This window comes from Neoarius graeffei, chromosome 9, assembly GCF_027579695.1.
Source record: "Neoarius graeffei isolate fNeoGra1 chromosome 9, fNeoGra1.pri, whole genome shotgun sequence".
In the NCBI taxonomy this organism is placed as follows: domain Eukaryota; kingdom Metazoa; phylum Chordata; class Actinopteri; order Siluriformes; family Ariidae; genus Neoarius; species Neoarius graeffei.
In genome coordinates, this window is record NC_083577.1 from 60,441,297 (window position 1) to 60,458,769 (window position 17,473).

The 17,473-nt window shown below is 40.8% G+C and overlaps 1 protein-coding gene across 3 annotated transcripts in view; it reads right to left on the reverse strand.

The window, feature by feature from the left end:
* Positions 1-11,504: 11,504 nt before the first annotated feature.
* Positions 11,505-17,473, reverse strand: part of tlk1a (tousled-like kinase 1a) — a 59,703-nt gene continuing 53,734 nt past the window's right edge. For all 3 annotated transcript variants that reach the window (XM_060929995.1, XM_060929994.1, XM_060929993.1), the window contains 3 exons: positions 13,962-14,073; positions 13,686-13,793; positions 11,505-12,597 (listed from right to left, as the gene is read on the reverse strand). In XM_060929995.1, coding sequence (XP_060785978.1) covers positions 12,445-12,597; positions 13,686-13,793; positions 13,962-14,073 — 373 coding nt within the window. In that variant the 3' untranslated portion in view covers positions 11,505-12,444. The remainder of the gene's footprint in view (positions 12,598-13,685; positions 13,794-13,961; positions 14,074-17,473) is intronic.

Below are 17,473 nucleotides of genomic sequence, written 5' to 3' on the forward strand. Positions count from 1 at the left end.
CGAACCCAGGACCTTCTTGCTGTGAGGCGACAGCGCTAACCACTACACCACCGTGCCGCCCCTTAATTATTATTATTATTATTATTATTATTATTTTGGCTAGATTCTTGTTAAAAGCTCTGTGGAAATTATCTTAATCTAAAAAAACAGTAAATCAGAAAAACCCATTTTACAGTATTCTTAAGTACATGTCAATATTAAGACACTGAGTCCATGTTTTGGTGTAAAAGTTTGTCATTTCCATTTTCTCCTGGGGTAATACAGGGGTCTGACGGGTTATAAACATGGTCAACTAAGAGGAATCAAAATCAATCTGGATGGAAATCGTACCTTTGAACAGACAGGGCTTTGCCCACATCTTCATCAATCATTAGCTTTCACGAACCATGGATTTTCTATGGAACACATTTAACATGGATCACTTGTGAAGCAAGCCATGAATTTGTATGAAGCTTGAATCAATCTCACCCAAAATGGAAAATGGGCCATTAGTTAACCTAAAACATCAAATCGAGGTAGATTGCTTCACACCTTCATCAGCTTTGTATCTTGACTGAAAACAGCTTTCATTTTGCCTCATGACAAGGACTATAACCTGCTGCTTCTTTTTTTTTTAATATACAGCTTCACTCTCCTCTATCTTTACTGTCATTCCACATATCTCAAATTAATAGCCCAGAGAAGGAGTTTTACAGGACAGTCCTTGTGGCGAATAGCTTTCTTAGCCTCCTCAGTGGGCTGAAGCTCTGTTCATTATTCACTCTTTTAAAAGACATTTATCATAAAAGTCATCAGACCTTTTAAACTTGCCACATGAGCATATCGAAAGGTAATTTCAGGTCATTCCCTGGTTTAGTAGGTACATTTTATTTATAACATGCAGGAAATATGTCCGTTTCAGCTTTCACTAGCTCTTAACACACTATATTGTATGTAATTTATAAAACAATATGAAATAGGCCTACATTTGAAATAATTAAGAAACATACACATGGTTAATTAGTCTACACTGTTCATATCTCAACTATAGGAGCCTATTCTAAAATGATAGCTTCCATTTTTGTTTGAAATACATAATTTATGCATATTTGGTGTTTTATTTGACAAGCTCTTAGTCGTTATATATAAATATTTTTAAATTTTATTTATATATATATATATATATATATATATATATATATATATATATATATATATATATATATCTCCATCCCAAAGTATAAGTTTACTTTCAGTGGATTCTATCAGCTAGTATTCTGAATCAGCATCCAGCGTAAGTAGGGGTGTTAATAGCCAGGACACTTTATGATGGTTCAGGAGTAAGATTTACAGGTTTACAGTCATTTCCATGATTTAGCAATTCCCACTTCACCAATATTGATTTTAACTAGCTAAGGATTGCAAGGGAGGTCCATGAGCATAAATGATCTGTTTTCCATTCCATAACCACTTATCCTGTAGAGGGTCACAGGCAAGCTAGAGCCTATCCCAGCTGACTATGGGCGAGAGGCAGGGTACACTCTGGACAAGTCGCCAGGTCATCACAGGGCTGACACACAGAGACAAACCATTCACATTCACACCTACGGTCAATTTAGAGCCACCAATTAGCCTAACCTGCATGTCTTTGGACTGTGGGGGAAACCGGAGTACCCGGAGGAAACCTACACAGACACAGGGAGAACATGCAAACTCCACACAGAAAGGCCCCCGTTGACCACTGGGCTCGAACCCAAAACCTTATTGCTGTGGGGCGACAGTGCTGACCACTAAACTACCGTGCTGCCACATAAATTATCTACCTGTGAAATTATTTATCTATAGCATGGGATAAAACTGATTCTGAAAATTTGATAGCAGCTTCTTTATAAATGTCTAAAAACAACTACTCATTGTTACCAAGTGATAAGCTCGACTCGTGTGTGTGTGTGTGTGTGTGTGTGTGTGTGTGTGTGTGAGTGAGAGTGTGAGAGAAAAAAAAAAAAAGATACAGTACCTCATACAAACTTCAGTTTCCAAGCCCACTTGAAGTGTAAACCTAAATACAGCATGAAAGCATCACACTATTGTGTGTAGATTTGCAAAATGTACATAAAACACTATCATTATTCAGAGTTAATAGCATCTATAATTTGGTTTCAATTTATAGGCATTATATAAAATTATAAAAAAATTAAGGATATCAAAATGTTTTCCTTCTTTCTGACCAGTTAACATGTACAGTTGTTAAATGATTATAATTGCATGACCACATGAAAGAATACTTGCTTTTTAATGTAGCCGCAAGCTGTTTGTCGACCAAGTGGCTACTTATAGGTGATATTTAGTGGAGACAACATTATTGAAGCTTAATTAAATTGATGCACAGTTACAGAGTTAATTGGGAGCTAGGTGTCTTGGGCCTTGGGAGGTAATTGCAACATAATGAAAATGGAGAGAGTGCAGTGAGAATAATCTGTTCCAGCCTTTAGGAGCAGCGTTATACTGTGCCAGACCACACATGTACAGCTGTGCTTGGTGGACCAGATCTCTGACTACATCAAAAGCAATATTCTGTGTAATACAGTTACAGACATGGGTATATAAAATATTACAATTGGAATAATATTTGTATATTTTTCTTAGTCGAGAAGAGATATAAAATACATTTTGTTCACCTATCATGTACTCGGTGTGTATTCATAAATTCTTTTATAGTATATTAGTTGGAGAGTCAGTGCCAAGTCATTTGAAATGACTGAGTAATTTCAGTCAGTGCTTTATAAAACTCACTGACACACAGCCAAAAGAAATCACACTTAATTCCCATTACCTGCACTGCATTAACAGAGCCTCGAATTTCCCATCAATTTCAATTACAAGCATTATTAAGTTTAGCAGGACTTTGGGAATAATAATGAGCTCAGCTCGGCCATGCTTCTTTGTCTCTCTGCATGTCCGCTCATTTTCAGTCTATGAATAATAGACTACCTACTGTCTAAATTTATTTTGGACTATCTGCAAGAACATACTTGCCATTGCAGTAGTCTCTCCAAAAGCATTCTTTCAACTGTTTTAAAAAGTTTTTTTTTTTTTTTACCTGAGAACAGATTTTTCTTTATAAGGTTTACCAAGATGTTTCGAATGCAACAGCCATTCATTCATTAGCAAGCATCTTCATTTTGCAGTCAGCTTTAGTAAGTGTTTTATTCTGGTCAGTGGGTTATAGGATCCAGAGCCTATCCCACGAACACTTGGTGAGAAGTAGGAATAGTCGCTGGCTGGGACACCAGTCTATTGCAGGGGATAACGCCACACACATTCACACTTAAGGACAATTCAGACTCACCAGTCCACCTACTTGCAGGAAACCCAGGGAAAATGCACACGGACGTAGGGAGAACAGATAAAACTCTGCACGGACTGTAACCTGAACCAGGACCTCAGAGCTGTGAACATTTTCTATCAAAAATGAGATGACACTGAACTACGACATCTAATCCTACATACATTATAACTGAACAACTCTGTCTCAGGACTAGCTAAAATAAAACCAAGTGATTCCAGTCATTTTGTCACAACTTTCTCAACTCCTTCTTAAATATTTTCCACATCCCATATTGTTCTTCTGCCATCACTCCAGCTCCCTCCAGTGGTCACAGCTCTGTGTCTCATCACTCAATTCTCATTGTTCTTATTCAGAAAATGTTGAAAAAGAACCAGTGTGTTTGTCCCTGAAAGCCTGATGTGTCATGTCTGATGTGTCCTGACCTCTTGGGACTGCCTGCTGCAATCGACCACCGATAAAATACTGACAGTCCTTCTATGCGTGACTCCTTTAATGAAATGTCGATGGTGATATTGATGAAAGGAGCCTGGATTGGTGCCAGGGTATGTCCTTCAGACATCATTTCTCTTCCATGCTCTCATGCTTGTATGGGTTCACATACACGAATACGAAACGATCTACTGCATCAGTTAGCAAAATTAGCCTATTTAGATGCATTGCTTCAGAAGTATTTTTGTGGCCTCAGTTCGAAACATGCCACTTGCTGTATTTCAAAATTCATCATGTTTACTGCCTCTTCGTTACTTTCTAAATAGCTATGTAAAATGACAATTATAAAAGTGGTAGCCCTCAAAAATGTACAACAGCTTCCATCATTATTGATTCTGTGCATAGAAGCACTTAACTGTAAAAAGATTTATTGTGCTTCAAGTACAGTTCGTTTCATCCCTGGCAGCTGAGTAGCTAAAAGGCATCTTGTTGAAGCTAAAATATTGCTGGTTAATGTTCTTGTGGGGGCGGCACGGTGGTGTAGTGGTTAGCGCTGTCGCCTCACAGCAAGAAGGTCCTGGGTTCGAGCCCCGGGGCCGGCGAGGGCCTTTCTGTGCGGAGTTTGCATGTTCTCCCCGTGTCCGCGTGGGTTTCCTCCGGGTGCTCCGGTTTCCCCCACAGTCCAAAGACATGCAGGTTAGGTTAACTGGTGACTCTAAATTGACCGTAGGTGTGAATGTGAGTGTTAATGGTTGTCTGTGTCTATGTGTCAGCCCTGTGATGACCTGGCGACTTGTCCAGTGTGTACCCCGCCTTTCACCCGTAGTCAGCTGGGATAGGCTCCAGCTTGCCTGCGACCCTGTAGAAGGATAAAGCGGCTAGAGATAATGAGATGAGATGAATGAATGTTCTTGTGAGACGAGCCTTTAAGCACTTTGCTATAGTAGCAGTTCTCTGGCTAAGTCTGCATACTGCATTACATGGGAACGTTGATCATGTGATCACTGATACAAGTATAATACACTGTCTAAAATGTAAAGAACATTTGCGGAGTACTGAATACTACCACGTTACCATCAGTAGTTGATAGTTATCTATAATGTAGCAAAGAGAAAGATGTCAATAAACAATTACTTGCAAAATTAATTAATTATACTGTTGATCTGCAATGGCAATGTACGAGATGATGTGTAATAAAGTGCAAACATCACTGACATACAAAAAACAAGGTCCAAGAACACCAAGCAGAGAATCTTTTATGACTTGTATTTCTAGTCTTGCGTCATTTAAAGCAGAGAACAGAATTACTGGAACTCGTGGTAGAGAATGGCCAGGAAAGTTATTGAAGTAAATTTTTTTATTTAAAAAAAAACAACACACAAAACACACACATTTAATGCTCTGTACAACCTCACTCTGTCATAATAGCAGTCTCTTCTATAATACCTGAAATTGGACATTATGAAGCAAGGACTGAGAACCACGCCATAGCTCACAGTCCTAGGTCCTCTCTTGTGGACGCTCCTGTTCCTCTCATCCTACAGGTACGCAGTGACGTTTAGGTTAAAGGACTGACTAGAATGGCCATGTCAAGATTTTGTGGTCATTGAACCATGTATGTGGAATGGGATGCACCTCATGTCCCTGACTTCTTGACAGAGGCAACCTGATCTTGGTGTCCAATTTCATAGCATGTCATGGTCCATGATGCCATGTACTGTACCAAGGACCTCAGGGCCTTTGGAGGAAAAACAGCTCCACGTCCACCATACCAAAATGGGGATTATGCTCTTTTCTGTACAACCATACTGCTTTTTACACCAACACGCCTTTAGTGTTTGTTAGAAAAGGCTCTTTGATTATAGCACACATTTCACTGTGGCATTGTTTCAAGAACCATGTACATCACATTTATTTCCATCAAGCTGCATTCATGTTTCACTGAGATCTTGTCTTGATGACAAGAGTGTCAAACTACTGTAGTCTTCTCCAGCACATCCCAAACACTTTCAATGAGGTTAAGGTCAGAACTCTGTGGTGACCAATTCATGTGTGAAAATGATTCCTCATACTTACCAAACCACTTAAAATTAGGGCTCAAATTGTGAATGTCCATGCCATCAGAGAAGGAAAAAAAAATCCATTGATGGGATAACCTGCTCATTCAGTACGGCAGCAGACATCATTTTATTACCTCAGTCAGTTGCCAAGTCTCAACCTGACCGATTAAACTAACCCCAGATCATAACACTGCCTCCGGAGACTTGTACAGGAACCACTGGTGCATGATAGGAGCATCGCTTCATTTGTTTTCCTTCTTACCCTGACATACTCATCACGCTGGAATAGGGTAAATCTGGACTCCGACCACATGACCTTTACTATTACTCGAGAGTCCAAGTTTTATGCTCCCAAGCAAATTGAAGTCTTTTCTTCAGATTAGCCTCACTAACGTGGTTTTCTTAGGACCATACAGCTGTTTAATCCCGAGTTCTTATGTTGTGCATATGGAAATGCTCTTACTTTCACTATTAAAACATAACCACCAGTTCTACTGTCAATATTTTACAATTCAAGTTAAGTGAACTCTGATCAGAGTCAGTCAAGATTTTTTCCCCCCCCCACCACCACCACATTTCTTCTGCGAGGTTGACCGTTCATCATTATCCTTCCACGTTTGAATAAATGTGGTGGACAGTTCTTAACCCATTTCCAGCAATCACCGTAGTTGTTTTCTTTGCTTGCATCGAAATGGCAACTTTTTTTGGGGGGTGAATAGTGTAGTGTAGTGACATTGAGGTAGCACCTAACTGTACATTCGATGACTTGGTGACATCAAAACATTGCTGTCATCTGCAACTGTGACCCATGGAGAAATTTTTGCTTTTCTAACCATCTCGCCATCTGTTCATGACAAGTATGGCTGTATTTTGCAGGCAAGTCACCATTTTATATAGCCATTGTCTTATTTATGAAGGTCAACACGGTTTCATTGTATACACTTTCATTTGTATATTCCCTAATGCTCCCCATGTTGATGACTGACTAATGGAATTTAGCCTCCATTACCTCATATTTACACACCGGCGAGTGGCCTAGTGGTTAGCGTGTCTGTCTCTCAATCGGGAGATCGCGAGTTCGACTCATGGTCGGCTCATACCAAAGACAAATCATAAAAATGGTACCTACTACCGTCTGGCAAGGCACGCTGCAATACAGATGTGAGTGGGGAGTCAAACTCTACCAGAGGACCAGCCCCCCCCCACTGTAACCCTAGCTATGTAATAAGCAAGAGGCCGAGGGCTACAGAAACTGAGATCAACGCCGCCCTATGCGCCACATGGTGTGGGAAGGACTTTGGACCTCATGTTTACAGCCCAGTGCAACAGGAAGAAAGGAATGACCACTAAACGCTCTCAAGATGAACTTCAAAGAAATATTAGGTGTTATATATGCATTAAGAAGCCAAGAAATTCCACTAACAGGTGTACCTTGTGACACTCCAGATGACCACCTCATGAAGCCGGTTAAGATAATGCCAAAATGTGGGCAAACCAGTCAAGGTAAACGATGACTACCTTCAAGAATATATTTTAAAAAAAATAATTTCATATTTTAAAAACACTTGTTTACCACAGGCGGCACGGTGGTGTAGTGGTTAGCGCTGTCGCCTCACAGCAAGAAGGTCCGGGTTCGAGCCCCGTGGCCGGCGAGGGCCTTTCTGTGTGGAGTTTGCATGTTCTCCCCGTGTCCGCGTGGGTTTCCTCCGGGTGTGCCGGTTTCCCCCACAGTCCAAAGACATGCAGGTTAGGTTAACTGGTGACTCTAAATTGACCGTAGGTGTGAATGAGTGTGAGAATGGTTGTCTGTGTCTATATGTCAGCCCTGTGATGACCTGGCGACTTGTCCGGGGTTTACCCCACCTTTCGCCCGTAGTCAGCTGGGATAGGCTCCAGCTTGCCTGCGACCCTGTAGAACAGGATAAAGCAGCTAGAGATAATGAGATGAGATGAGACAGGATTTCTCATTTTTTCAGCGAGATAAAATCCACCTTTTGGTGAAGTTTCCTAACTCTCACTAATCTTTACAGGGGGTGCCAATAATCATAGAGGGAACTGTATGTTCCATATGTTGCTTCAGAATTTTGATGTCCTCAGTATTTGTTCTACAAATGTAGAAAAACCTACGAATGAGCAGGGATATCCAAACTTTTGAGTGGTACTTGTATTAATGAGATAATGCTTGTTACATTTTAATGCATATGAATTTCTTGGGATACCAATAACTGCGGCATGATTTTTAGATATGAGCAAATCGTACACAATATGAAACAAGCGTGCACTGAGAGCACAATATCACCCACTGGCAACTAGATCTATGCTATAAGTGCTTAATACACCCTCATGAAAGAGTCAAAGTACAAGTTTGGTAATCAAGAGCCATAATTCTGATGAAATGCGATTGAATTGAACGAAACTGCATTATGCGCATTACTTACATATAAAGAATTCTGTCAAGTTTTGTGAAATTCCTCCAAAAATTGTAAGAGGAGGAGTTGATTTCAGAAGGTGAGTACCCTTCCCAGGACAGACAGAGCCACGAAAATCCCCCTTCAGATCTTTCGGCTAGTGGGGGATAAAAATTATTTTTACTTATTCTATTTTTTTCCACATTATATACATGGCGACAGGCGGCACAGTGGTGTAGTGGTTAGCACGGTCGCCTCACAGCAAGAAGGTCCAGGGTTCGAGCCCCGTGGCCGGCGAGCGCCTTTCTGTGCGGAGTTTGCATGTTCTCCCCGTGTCTGCATGGGTTTCCTCCGGGTGCTCCGGTTTCCCCCACAGTCCAAAGACATGCAGGTTAGGTTAACTGGTGACTCTAAATTGACCGTAGGTGTGAATGTGAGTGTGAATGGTTGTCTGTGTCTATGTGTCAGCCCTGTGATGACCTGGCAACTTGTCCAGGGTGTACCCCGCCTTTCGCCCGTAGTCAGCTGGGATAGGCTCCAGCTTGCCTGTGACCCTGTAGAACAGGATAAAGCAGCTAGAGATAACGAGATGAGATATACATGGCGACAATGGTGGGCTGGCGGTCCTGGCGCACAAAACACTCCTCGCTGCACTGGTGCTAAAGGAACAGTGCCCCACTCTCCCCATAGAGTCGGTGCTGGAGACCGCGCTGCCACAACACCACTGTCGGTAAACACTGCGCACATGACCAAGGACACCTAATGCAGCATGATTGGAGTTTGCTAACTGGCGCACTCACTCACCCTCCACGAGGCACAGGAAGGATGGCAGAGGAGGATGGTGAGAGGAAGTAATAGGTCTGTACTGTTCTTTTTGTCTGACAACAGGTTCCAGCTCCAACAACATTCACCAATCTTCAGAAACAAACAAACAGTTCTCCTCCCCGATACCTCCCCTGAGTGGCAAAACAGTCTCAAAGACACGATCACACTAGAACAGGAAGGTTCACCAGCACCTTGCACCTTCAATCCCTGCCACCTTTGTAAATAAAAGAGCACTTTTGTATTCCCACCTCATCACTGTCTCCAAGCGCTAGGGGGCACCACAACATATCTTTTGGCTGCTCCCGTTAGGGGTCACCACAGCAGATCTGTTCTGCATATTTGATTTGGCACTGGATGCCCTTTTGACACAACCCTCCCCAATCTATCTGGGCTTGGGACCGGCGCCAAGTATGCACTGGCTTGTACAACCCCGGTGGCTAGATATTTTACCTAATCTGCACGTCTTTGGACTGTAGGGGAAACCGGAGCACCCTGAGGAAACACAGACAGAACATACAAACTCCACACAGAAAGGCCCATCGGCCGCTGGGCTCGAACCCAGAACCTTCTTGCTGTGAGGCGACGGTGCTAAACCAATACACCACTGTGCTGCCCATTATATATAATAAAATAAAAGTGAATTATGTAATAAGGAGATTGCGATAACTGGTTTGATGCAAATCCTATTCCTAAATATTTATCTTGAAACCAGCAGTATATTTGGGTTAAAGTTGTGGTTTTCTTTTCAGCAAGTTGTGTTGACATTTTTGTGCTTTCCCCCCACTTACACCTCATTTACTATTACGCTCAAGAAATGCATTCAGTAATAGAGCCAGTTCCAAGTAGTAGCATGGAAGGACCATCTTCTCCCTTATGACGACTCCCCCCTGAAGTCCCAGATTTTGGAGATATACTGTACATAACTCTGAGACATACGGGTCAAGTGTATGGAGACCATCAGACCAAACTGTACTAGAGCAGCAGCTACAATTATCAACACCTTAACGATCTTTTGACCATTGCAAAAAGTAGAAAAGATTTTCAATACGTAAACTGTGCATGAATTACTCAAACTTCCATGGGGGTGGTTTGATTCCCGATTACTTAGCGTATCAGATCACGTGACACCATTCCATAATTATCAACACCTTTGTCTACAGTTATTGACGCCATTCCACAATTCTTGACATCCAGATTTATTAAAAGGGGGAAAAAAAAAACAGAAAAAAAAACAGAAAAAAAAAACATTGGTATGTGATGTTATTTAAATGTAACACATATTTAGTACAAAATATTTTATATAAATATATTGTCTGTGCTTACATAAATTAAGTAATTCTAATGTTTGTAAATAAATGAACTACTAAAAGGTTTAACCTATCTCAGAAAATCTTTGTTCCACTTTAAGTATTTTCTTAGATCACATTTTGTTAATCATTCGTTGTTTGTATTAATTTCTAGTTTACCAATAATTCAAACAAATGTTCTATTTGTTGCAATTAGATTCAGATTGGTAAAGCTTCAGTATTTTTAAAAACAAGTGATTTTTTTTTAAATTGAGATTAAATTTACATCTAAAAACAAAAATGTCTACTGGTATTGTAATATGTGGTAGATATTTACAACAAACTACACAAAAAAATCTGAATATTTCAAACATGTAATTTTTTTTATATGCTAGGAATTTAATTCTGGTCGAATTCTATCTATTGCAATGGGATTCCAAATACACTCTAAACATTCCATTCTGTTATGAATCAAATAAAATTATTATAAAATCACAGCACTTTTTTTTTTTTAAGTACATCATCTACTTCAACAATATTACACAAAGACCGATCCATAACGGTTGTAAATGTCACTTAATTCCACAGGGTGTCGATAATGGTGGAGACCGGTGAAAGTGATCACTCTTATCGACACCTCGCGTGACTTCTCAAACGCACATTTAGATACAAAATGGTGACTGTCAAATGAAAGAGCAAGAAACAAAGTAGGTTTCGACGAGATCATGAAATATCGGTGAATTTGAGAAGTAAAAACACATCCATGATCTTTCCACCATGCTTACCTGCGATAACGTCCGGGTTTTCCTCAAATTGCTGATCATGCTAAGAAAATTCCATCTCCGGCAACGAGCTGGTCTCATCAGACAAGATCAAAGGGCGAGGGGAGTCTTCTGGTTGATTAACCAACCAATAATAACTGTTGTAACAAACTCACCTTTTTGAAATTGTTTATTGGTAAATCTGAAAAGGTGGTGTTGATAATTATGGACTGTCGATAATTGTAGCCGCTGCTCTAATTAAAAAATAAAGCTAAACGTGTAACGTCTTCCCATGATAGGACTTGTGTTTAAAATGGCATCAGATGGTACTTTAGGTGGACAAGTGGAGCAGCTGAGTGTTACCATCAAACAGCAAGAAAATTTTAGATGCTAATTAGAATATATAATTTGAGGCAACAAATAACCTGGCATTTATTACCATTTTAAATTTCAACAGAACTGTACACTTCGTACCCAAAGTAGTTCAATACAGCCATTTTTAAAAAGCAACATAAAAGCAGCAAACACTTCAGGAAACCAGATTTACAAGAAGGAGGAAAAAAAAAAAAATCTTACACTTTTGTACAGAATTTATCTGTTGAAATTTAATATCTGCAAGTATGGTCCTGTACAGCAAATATACATTAACTTTCTAGAAGGGATTCTTTTTTTTCTTCTTTTTTTAAATCCTGCATAGGGATTCTGTACATTGTCATTTGTCTACATTTGGTTATTTTGTGCATTCAAAATTAGTATTTTGTCTGGCCCTATTGTGACACTACATGTCACAACATATGCTAATTACATTCTTGTAGCTAATTGTACAGAAAACAGCTAACACTCCCCCAAATCCAAAATATCGCTGCCAAGTATATAGTGAAAACCTTAGAGACCTACTGTATGCATGTAAGTCACTTCATACCTGCCAGAAAAACATCATTGCAATCCTTTTAACTGGCAGAGACTGCATTCATTCATTTACGGTAGGTGTCGGGTCACCTATCTCTTCAAGACAACTGCTACCAAAAAAAAAATAAAAAATAAAAAAAATAAAAGTCACATTTCAAGTTACTTAAATGGAGCAGTGCTTCATAGACTTTTTAAAAGGCCATTATGCTTCAACATTTACGCACCACTCCCTTTCTGAATGAAGGTTTGATCTTTTCCTTCCTCACTTCAATTGGCCAAACTGCGCAAATCCAAACACCAGATTTAACAGTCAGTCTCCAGTATCCACAAACCGAGGACATATTTGTCTCTTGCCTGCTTTGCTCCTGTCCGGTTCCTGCAGCAGGGAGAGCAGTGATGGGCCAGCACAACGTTCAGTCAGTGAGTCAGTGCAATTTGTCAGTAGATGACACTTGAAGGAGCTGGACTTGAGGCCAGGTTACCAGAGGAACTGGAGCGTCTCATGTGAGGCTGCAGATATGAATCGCTGCCCAGCTGCTGCACATCAAACCGGTCCTCCTTCCTATATGCAAGACAGCGTCGGATAAACGCCTGCCAACCAAAAACATGCATACAAGAACATTTGTTAGACATTTAAAAAAAAAAAAGACATACATAATGCGATAGCTACAAACAGCAGCAATCTTCCAAGAGGAGCAGCATGGTGGTGCAGTGATTAGTACTGTTGCCTCAGCAAGAAGGTTCTGGGTTTGAACCTCATGGCCGACTAAAGTTTGGACGTTCTCCTTGTGCCTGTGTGGGTTTCCACTGGGTGTTCCATTTCCCTCCCACAGTCCAAAAACATGCATATTCGGTCAACTGGCTACTTCAAAATTGCCCACTGGTGTGAATGTAAATGGTTGAACGTGCTCAGGGTGTACCCCACCTCTCGCCCGCTATCAGCTCCAGCTTCCTCCTCGAACCCAAAAGATAAGTGACATAACAGACAGATGGATACGCTTCCAAGAAACCTTAAAAATCAGCTAATTCTATGTTCATAACACTAGAGGGCATCCTTGTTGCATGACTCCAAGTGAAAGCATTATAGATCTCACTGTAGGACACATTAGCTGCATCCCAAATTCTAGGCTGCAACCTGGACAGATGACTCATATCCAGTGAAGAGAGAATGTCAGCAGAAAAGCTGCACATCTCCAGTTGCTGTATATATTTATTTGAATCCACAATTAAGTACTGGACAGGCCGTTTTTATTCAAAACTCTCACTTTACATAGTAATTAGCTACTCAGAAAAGAACAAGTTATTTTCTTTTTAACACAATATACAGATTGATCATGAACTAATTTTAATAATAAACAACTTGTATTTTTATAGAAAATGACATTTAACCCAAACTCTGCTGCACTTGTTACATTGCATTTCTACCAAATTCTTCAATTGTTTGGATGGACAAGGAGAATTGTGGGTTAATGAAGGCTATAAAGGATGTCTCAGTTGCATCTTTAAAAAAAATAAATAAAAATTTTAAGGTAGGCTGCATTTCTGTATCACTTTGAACAAGCAGTCAAATGAAAGTCATCAGTGACGCTGTGGTCGACAAGTATAGCCTAGCTTGCCTGCAGTTTAGATTTTTGGGACACATCCATGTTGTACACTGTACTAGCATAACACTTACTGACCTTGGCCTCATTGCTGGCCACAGGTTTGACTGGGAACTGCACCTCAGTGGCTTTGAGAATAGTGTTCTCCTGCAGGATATCCTGCTGGGACTGGTTATGACCAAAAGGCTGAAAAACAGGAATCGTTGCACTATTACTATTCTTATAACTTTGCAAGTCAGCCAATCAGAAAGACACTGGAAAGGTTTGGCCTATTTATTTTAACAAATCAAGTATATAAATGGTGACACTTTAACAAACATTCACTACCTTAGTCAGTTCATGCAGTGTCCTTACCTTCCTTCCATAGAGACACTGGAAAAAGATAACTCCCACAGACCACACATCCACCTTGTTCGAGATCTTTGGAGGTTCCTTACCCACAACAAAACATTCGGGGGGCAAGTACCTTAAGGACAACATGACAAATCTCTAAAAACACTATACAAAAGTTGGGATACAAAGCCCAAGGCCCTGGTCACACTACAGCTCGCCAGGCTTGTAGTACTCGAGTCCAAATCGTGCCCCAATTTTAAGGACTCGTGACTTGACTTGGATTCATACATTAACTGCATTTGGACTTGTAAATTGGAGATGAGGACTCTGATTTTTTTTCTTTATTTTTTGTAACACGCCATAATAATTTTGTGCAAGAGAATGCACATTCACCTGTTCATACATCATGTTCAGGAACAAACGAACGTTAATGGCGCTAAAGTGCCTGGAGAGAACGCCCCTAGGATTGTCCACTTTGCTTATACAGACTCCTTAGTATGGGCGCTGCGTGAGACGGCTGCCTCTCCAGTAGCTCTGTAGTTTTTAGCTCTTTAAACCTTTTTTTTTTTTTTTTACTTTTCTGCTCTTCTTACGAAGATAGTGTGTTTTACTTGTATAACATGGATATTTTTAACTAACACGCAACCAGGAGCCAGTTTTCTCACTTATTCAAGAGAGGAGCTGCTGGCCCTGAAAACAAAACAATGGGACGAGCCAGGATAAGACACCCCATCCCGCCCGAGCTGAGGAGGAAACCCAGGGGCTGCAAAGCTGGAACTAAGCTAAAGGCTAGGCTAGCGGACAACTGGCGGCGCTACAAACCATCCATTCCCTCCGTTATCATGGGGAATGTGAACTCGCTGCCGAATAAAGTCGACAAGCTTTCCGCTCTGAACAACCAGCGGATTTACCGGGAGAGCAGCTTATTTATCTTTGCGGAGACATGGCTAACACACCTTGTACTGGATGCTAACATGGACCTGCGGGGATTCACTGCTGTGAGAGCAGACAGAGACACTAACACATGCAGGAAAAGCAAAGGTGGGGGACTCATCATTTATGTCAACAACCGCTGGTGTAACCCGGGACATATCTCCATAAAGACAGTTTTATGTTGCCTGGACTTGGAGCTGCTAGCTCTTAGCCTATGGCCATATTATCCGCCGAGGGAGTTCAGCCACGTGATCACCATCTGTGTTTACATCCCTCTGAAGGCAGATGCAGCCGCTGCATGTGAGAGGATTCACTCTGTCACAGCAAGGCTGCAGACACAGCACCCTGAGGCATTTATCATAATTTCTGGGGACTTTAAAATCACGCTACTTTGGACTCTACTTTGGCTGCTTTTTACCAGGCTGTGGATTGTCCAACAAGGAACAACAGGACAATTGACTTGCTATATGCTAATGTGAGGGATGTATACAGAGCCACACCCCTCCCCCATTAGGGAAGTCTGACCACAACCTGGTTCTTCTACAGCCGAAGTACACCCCCCTGACATGAAGTTATGCAGTAATGCATGGAGGAGTCTGTGTTGAGGTGGGGGGAGGAGGGGGCTGCTGTGATGACTGGGGGGAGGTGTGTTGAGGGAAGAAGGAGAGATGGCTGCAGTGAGCACCGGAGCACCCCAGGGCACGGTGCTGGCCCCTATTCTCTTCACTTCTAAGGCCCTGTCCACACGGCAATGGATTCAGGTGACTCCGATACAATTGCTTATCGTTTAGGCCTGGCGTCCACACGGCACCGGCGTTTTGGGTGTCCAAAACGCAATCTTTTTGAGAACGGGTTCCAGAGTGGAAAGATCTGGCAACGTTGCCGTTGTGAAGTCGTCTGGATGAGTAGAACGGATTTGTTTACGATGACGTCACAACCACATGACTGAGTGCTTCACGCCGGGTAGAAGTGTAACGAACTCGATGCGAGTTGTCAACAAATCCTATAACTTGGTTCATGAAACGCGCTTACAAAATATTTTCACTGTGAATATTTATTGTGTAATGGTGCAAAGTGAGAGAGAGAGAGACTCTGCCCTTAGGGCAGAGTCAATCCCGCCAGCAAAAATAGGGAAAAAAAAGGAGCGATCTCACCTCTTCAGATGTGGGTTTAAGTCCTACAATACATTCCTCAAAAAGGGCGTAGAAGAAATTAATCCATCAACGTGTATCATTCAATTTATTCCGGACCATTAAAGACGCCGCCTTCCGCGTAGAATCATGTCATCCTCGCCGCCATTTTGGATAGGTCAAAGCGGAGAATAAAGATTAGCTGCGTTTAACTGTACCAACAGGTTTGCCGTCCAAACGAGATCACATGGGATTACCTTTCACAGGTGAGACTGGAAAAATACTTTTCATTGTATTTGGTCATTATAATGTAATTTTACGAACAGATTTTCCTGACTTTGTGGCTAATATGAAGTCTCGCGCATAGTTTATGCGCATACGTCCTTACTTCTTTTGTTCTGGTGTCTCCGAAGGGACCGTCTTACAGCGTCCCTAGAGGTGTGGCATGTGTATTGCATCGTTTTCAGCAAGCGTCGCGTTGCCATATGGACCTGATATTTTACTGATTGTTGCCCATTTGGACGCGATATATTTTTAAATAACATCTCGTTGCCGTTGTCATGTGGATGTAGCCTAAGGCCACATCCACACGACAACGGCAACGTGATGTTATTTAAAAAAAATATCGCCTCCAAATGGGCAACGATCAGTAGAAATCAGGTCCATATGGCAACGCAACGCTTGCTGAAAACGATGCAATACACATGCCACACCTCTAGGGGCGCTGTAAGACGGTCCCTTCGGACACACCAGAACAACCCATACGAAAAAGAACAGTAAAGAACTTAAGAGTTTACCACTGTCTTAGTAGTAAATCCTTATAAATATAAATAAATATATATGCCATGTATGATTTACTCCTGAAAGTGGCCCATTTTGCATTTTCCTCATACAAATTTATGAAAATCTAGTATGTATGAAGTGAACATTGTGCATGGTTTTTACAGATAATGTGTATGATGAATTACACTGTCTTTGTATGCTTCATGTAATGTTTGTAGTTTTAAATTATATTTTACAGTTTAAAATGTACATGCCTTTTATATGTAAATCCAACACAAACATGTGGATTTACATATAAAAGGCATATACATTTTAAACTGTAAAATATAATTTAAAACTACAAACATTACATGAAGCATACAAAGACAGTGTAATTCATCATACACATTATCTGTAAAAACCATGCACAATGTTCACTTCATACAAACTAGATTTTCATAAAAAATTTGTATGAGGAAAATGCAAAATGGGCCACTTTCAGGAGTAAATCATACATGGCATATATATTTATAAATCATTATAAGGATTTATCCTTATATTTATAAGGATTTACTACTAAGACAGTGGTAAACTCTTATAAGTTCTTTACTGTTCTTTTTCGTATGGGAATAGAAGTAAGGACGCATGCGCATAAACTATTATGCGCGAGACTTCATATTAGCCACAAAGTCAGGAAAATCTGTTCGT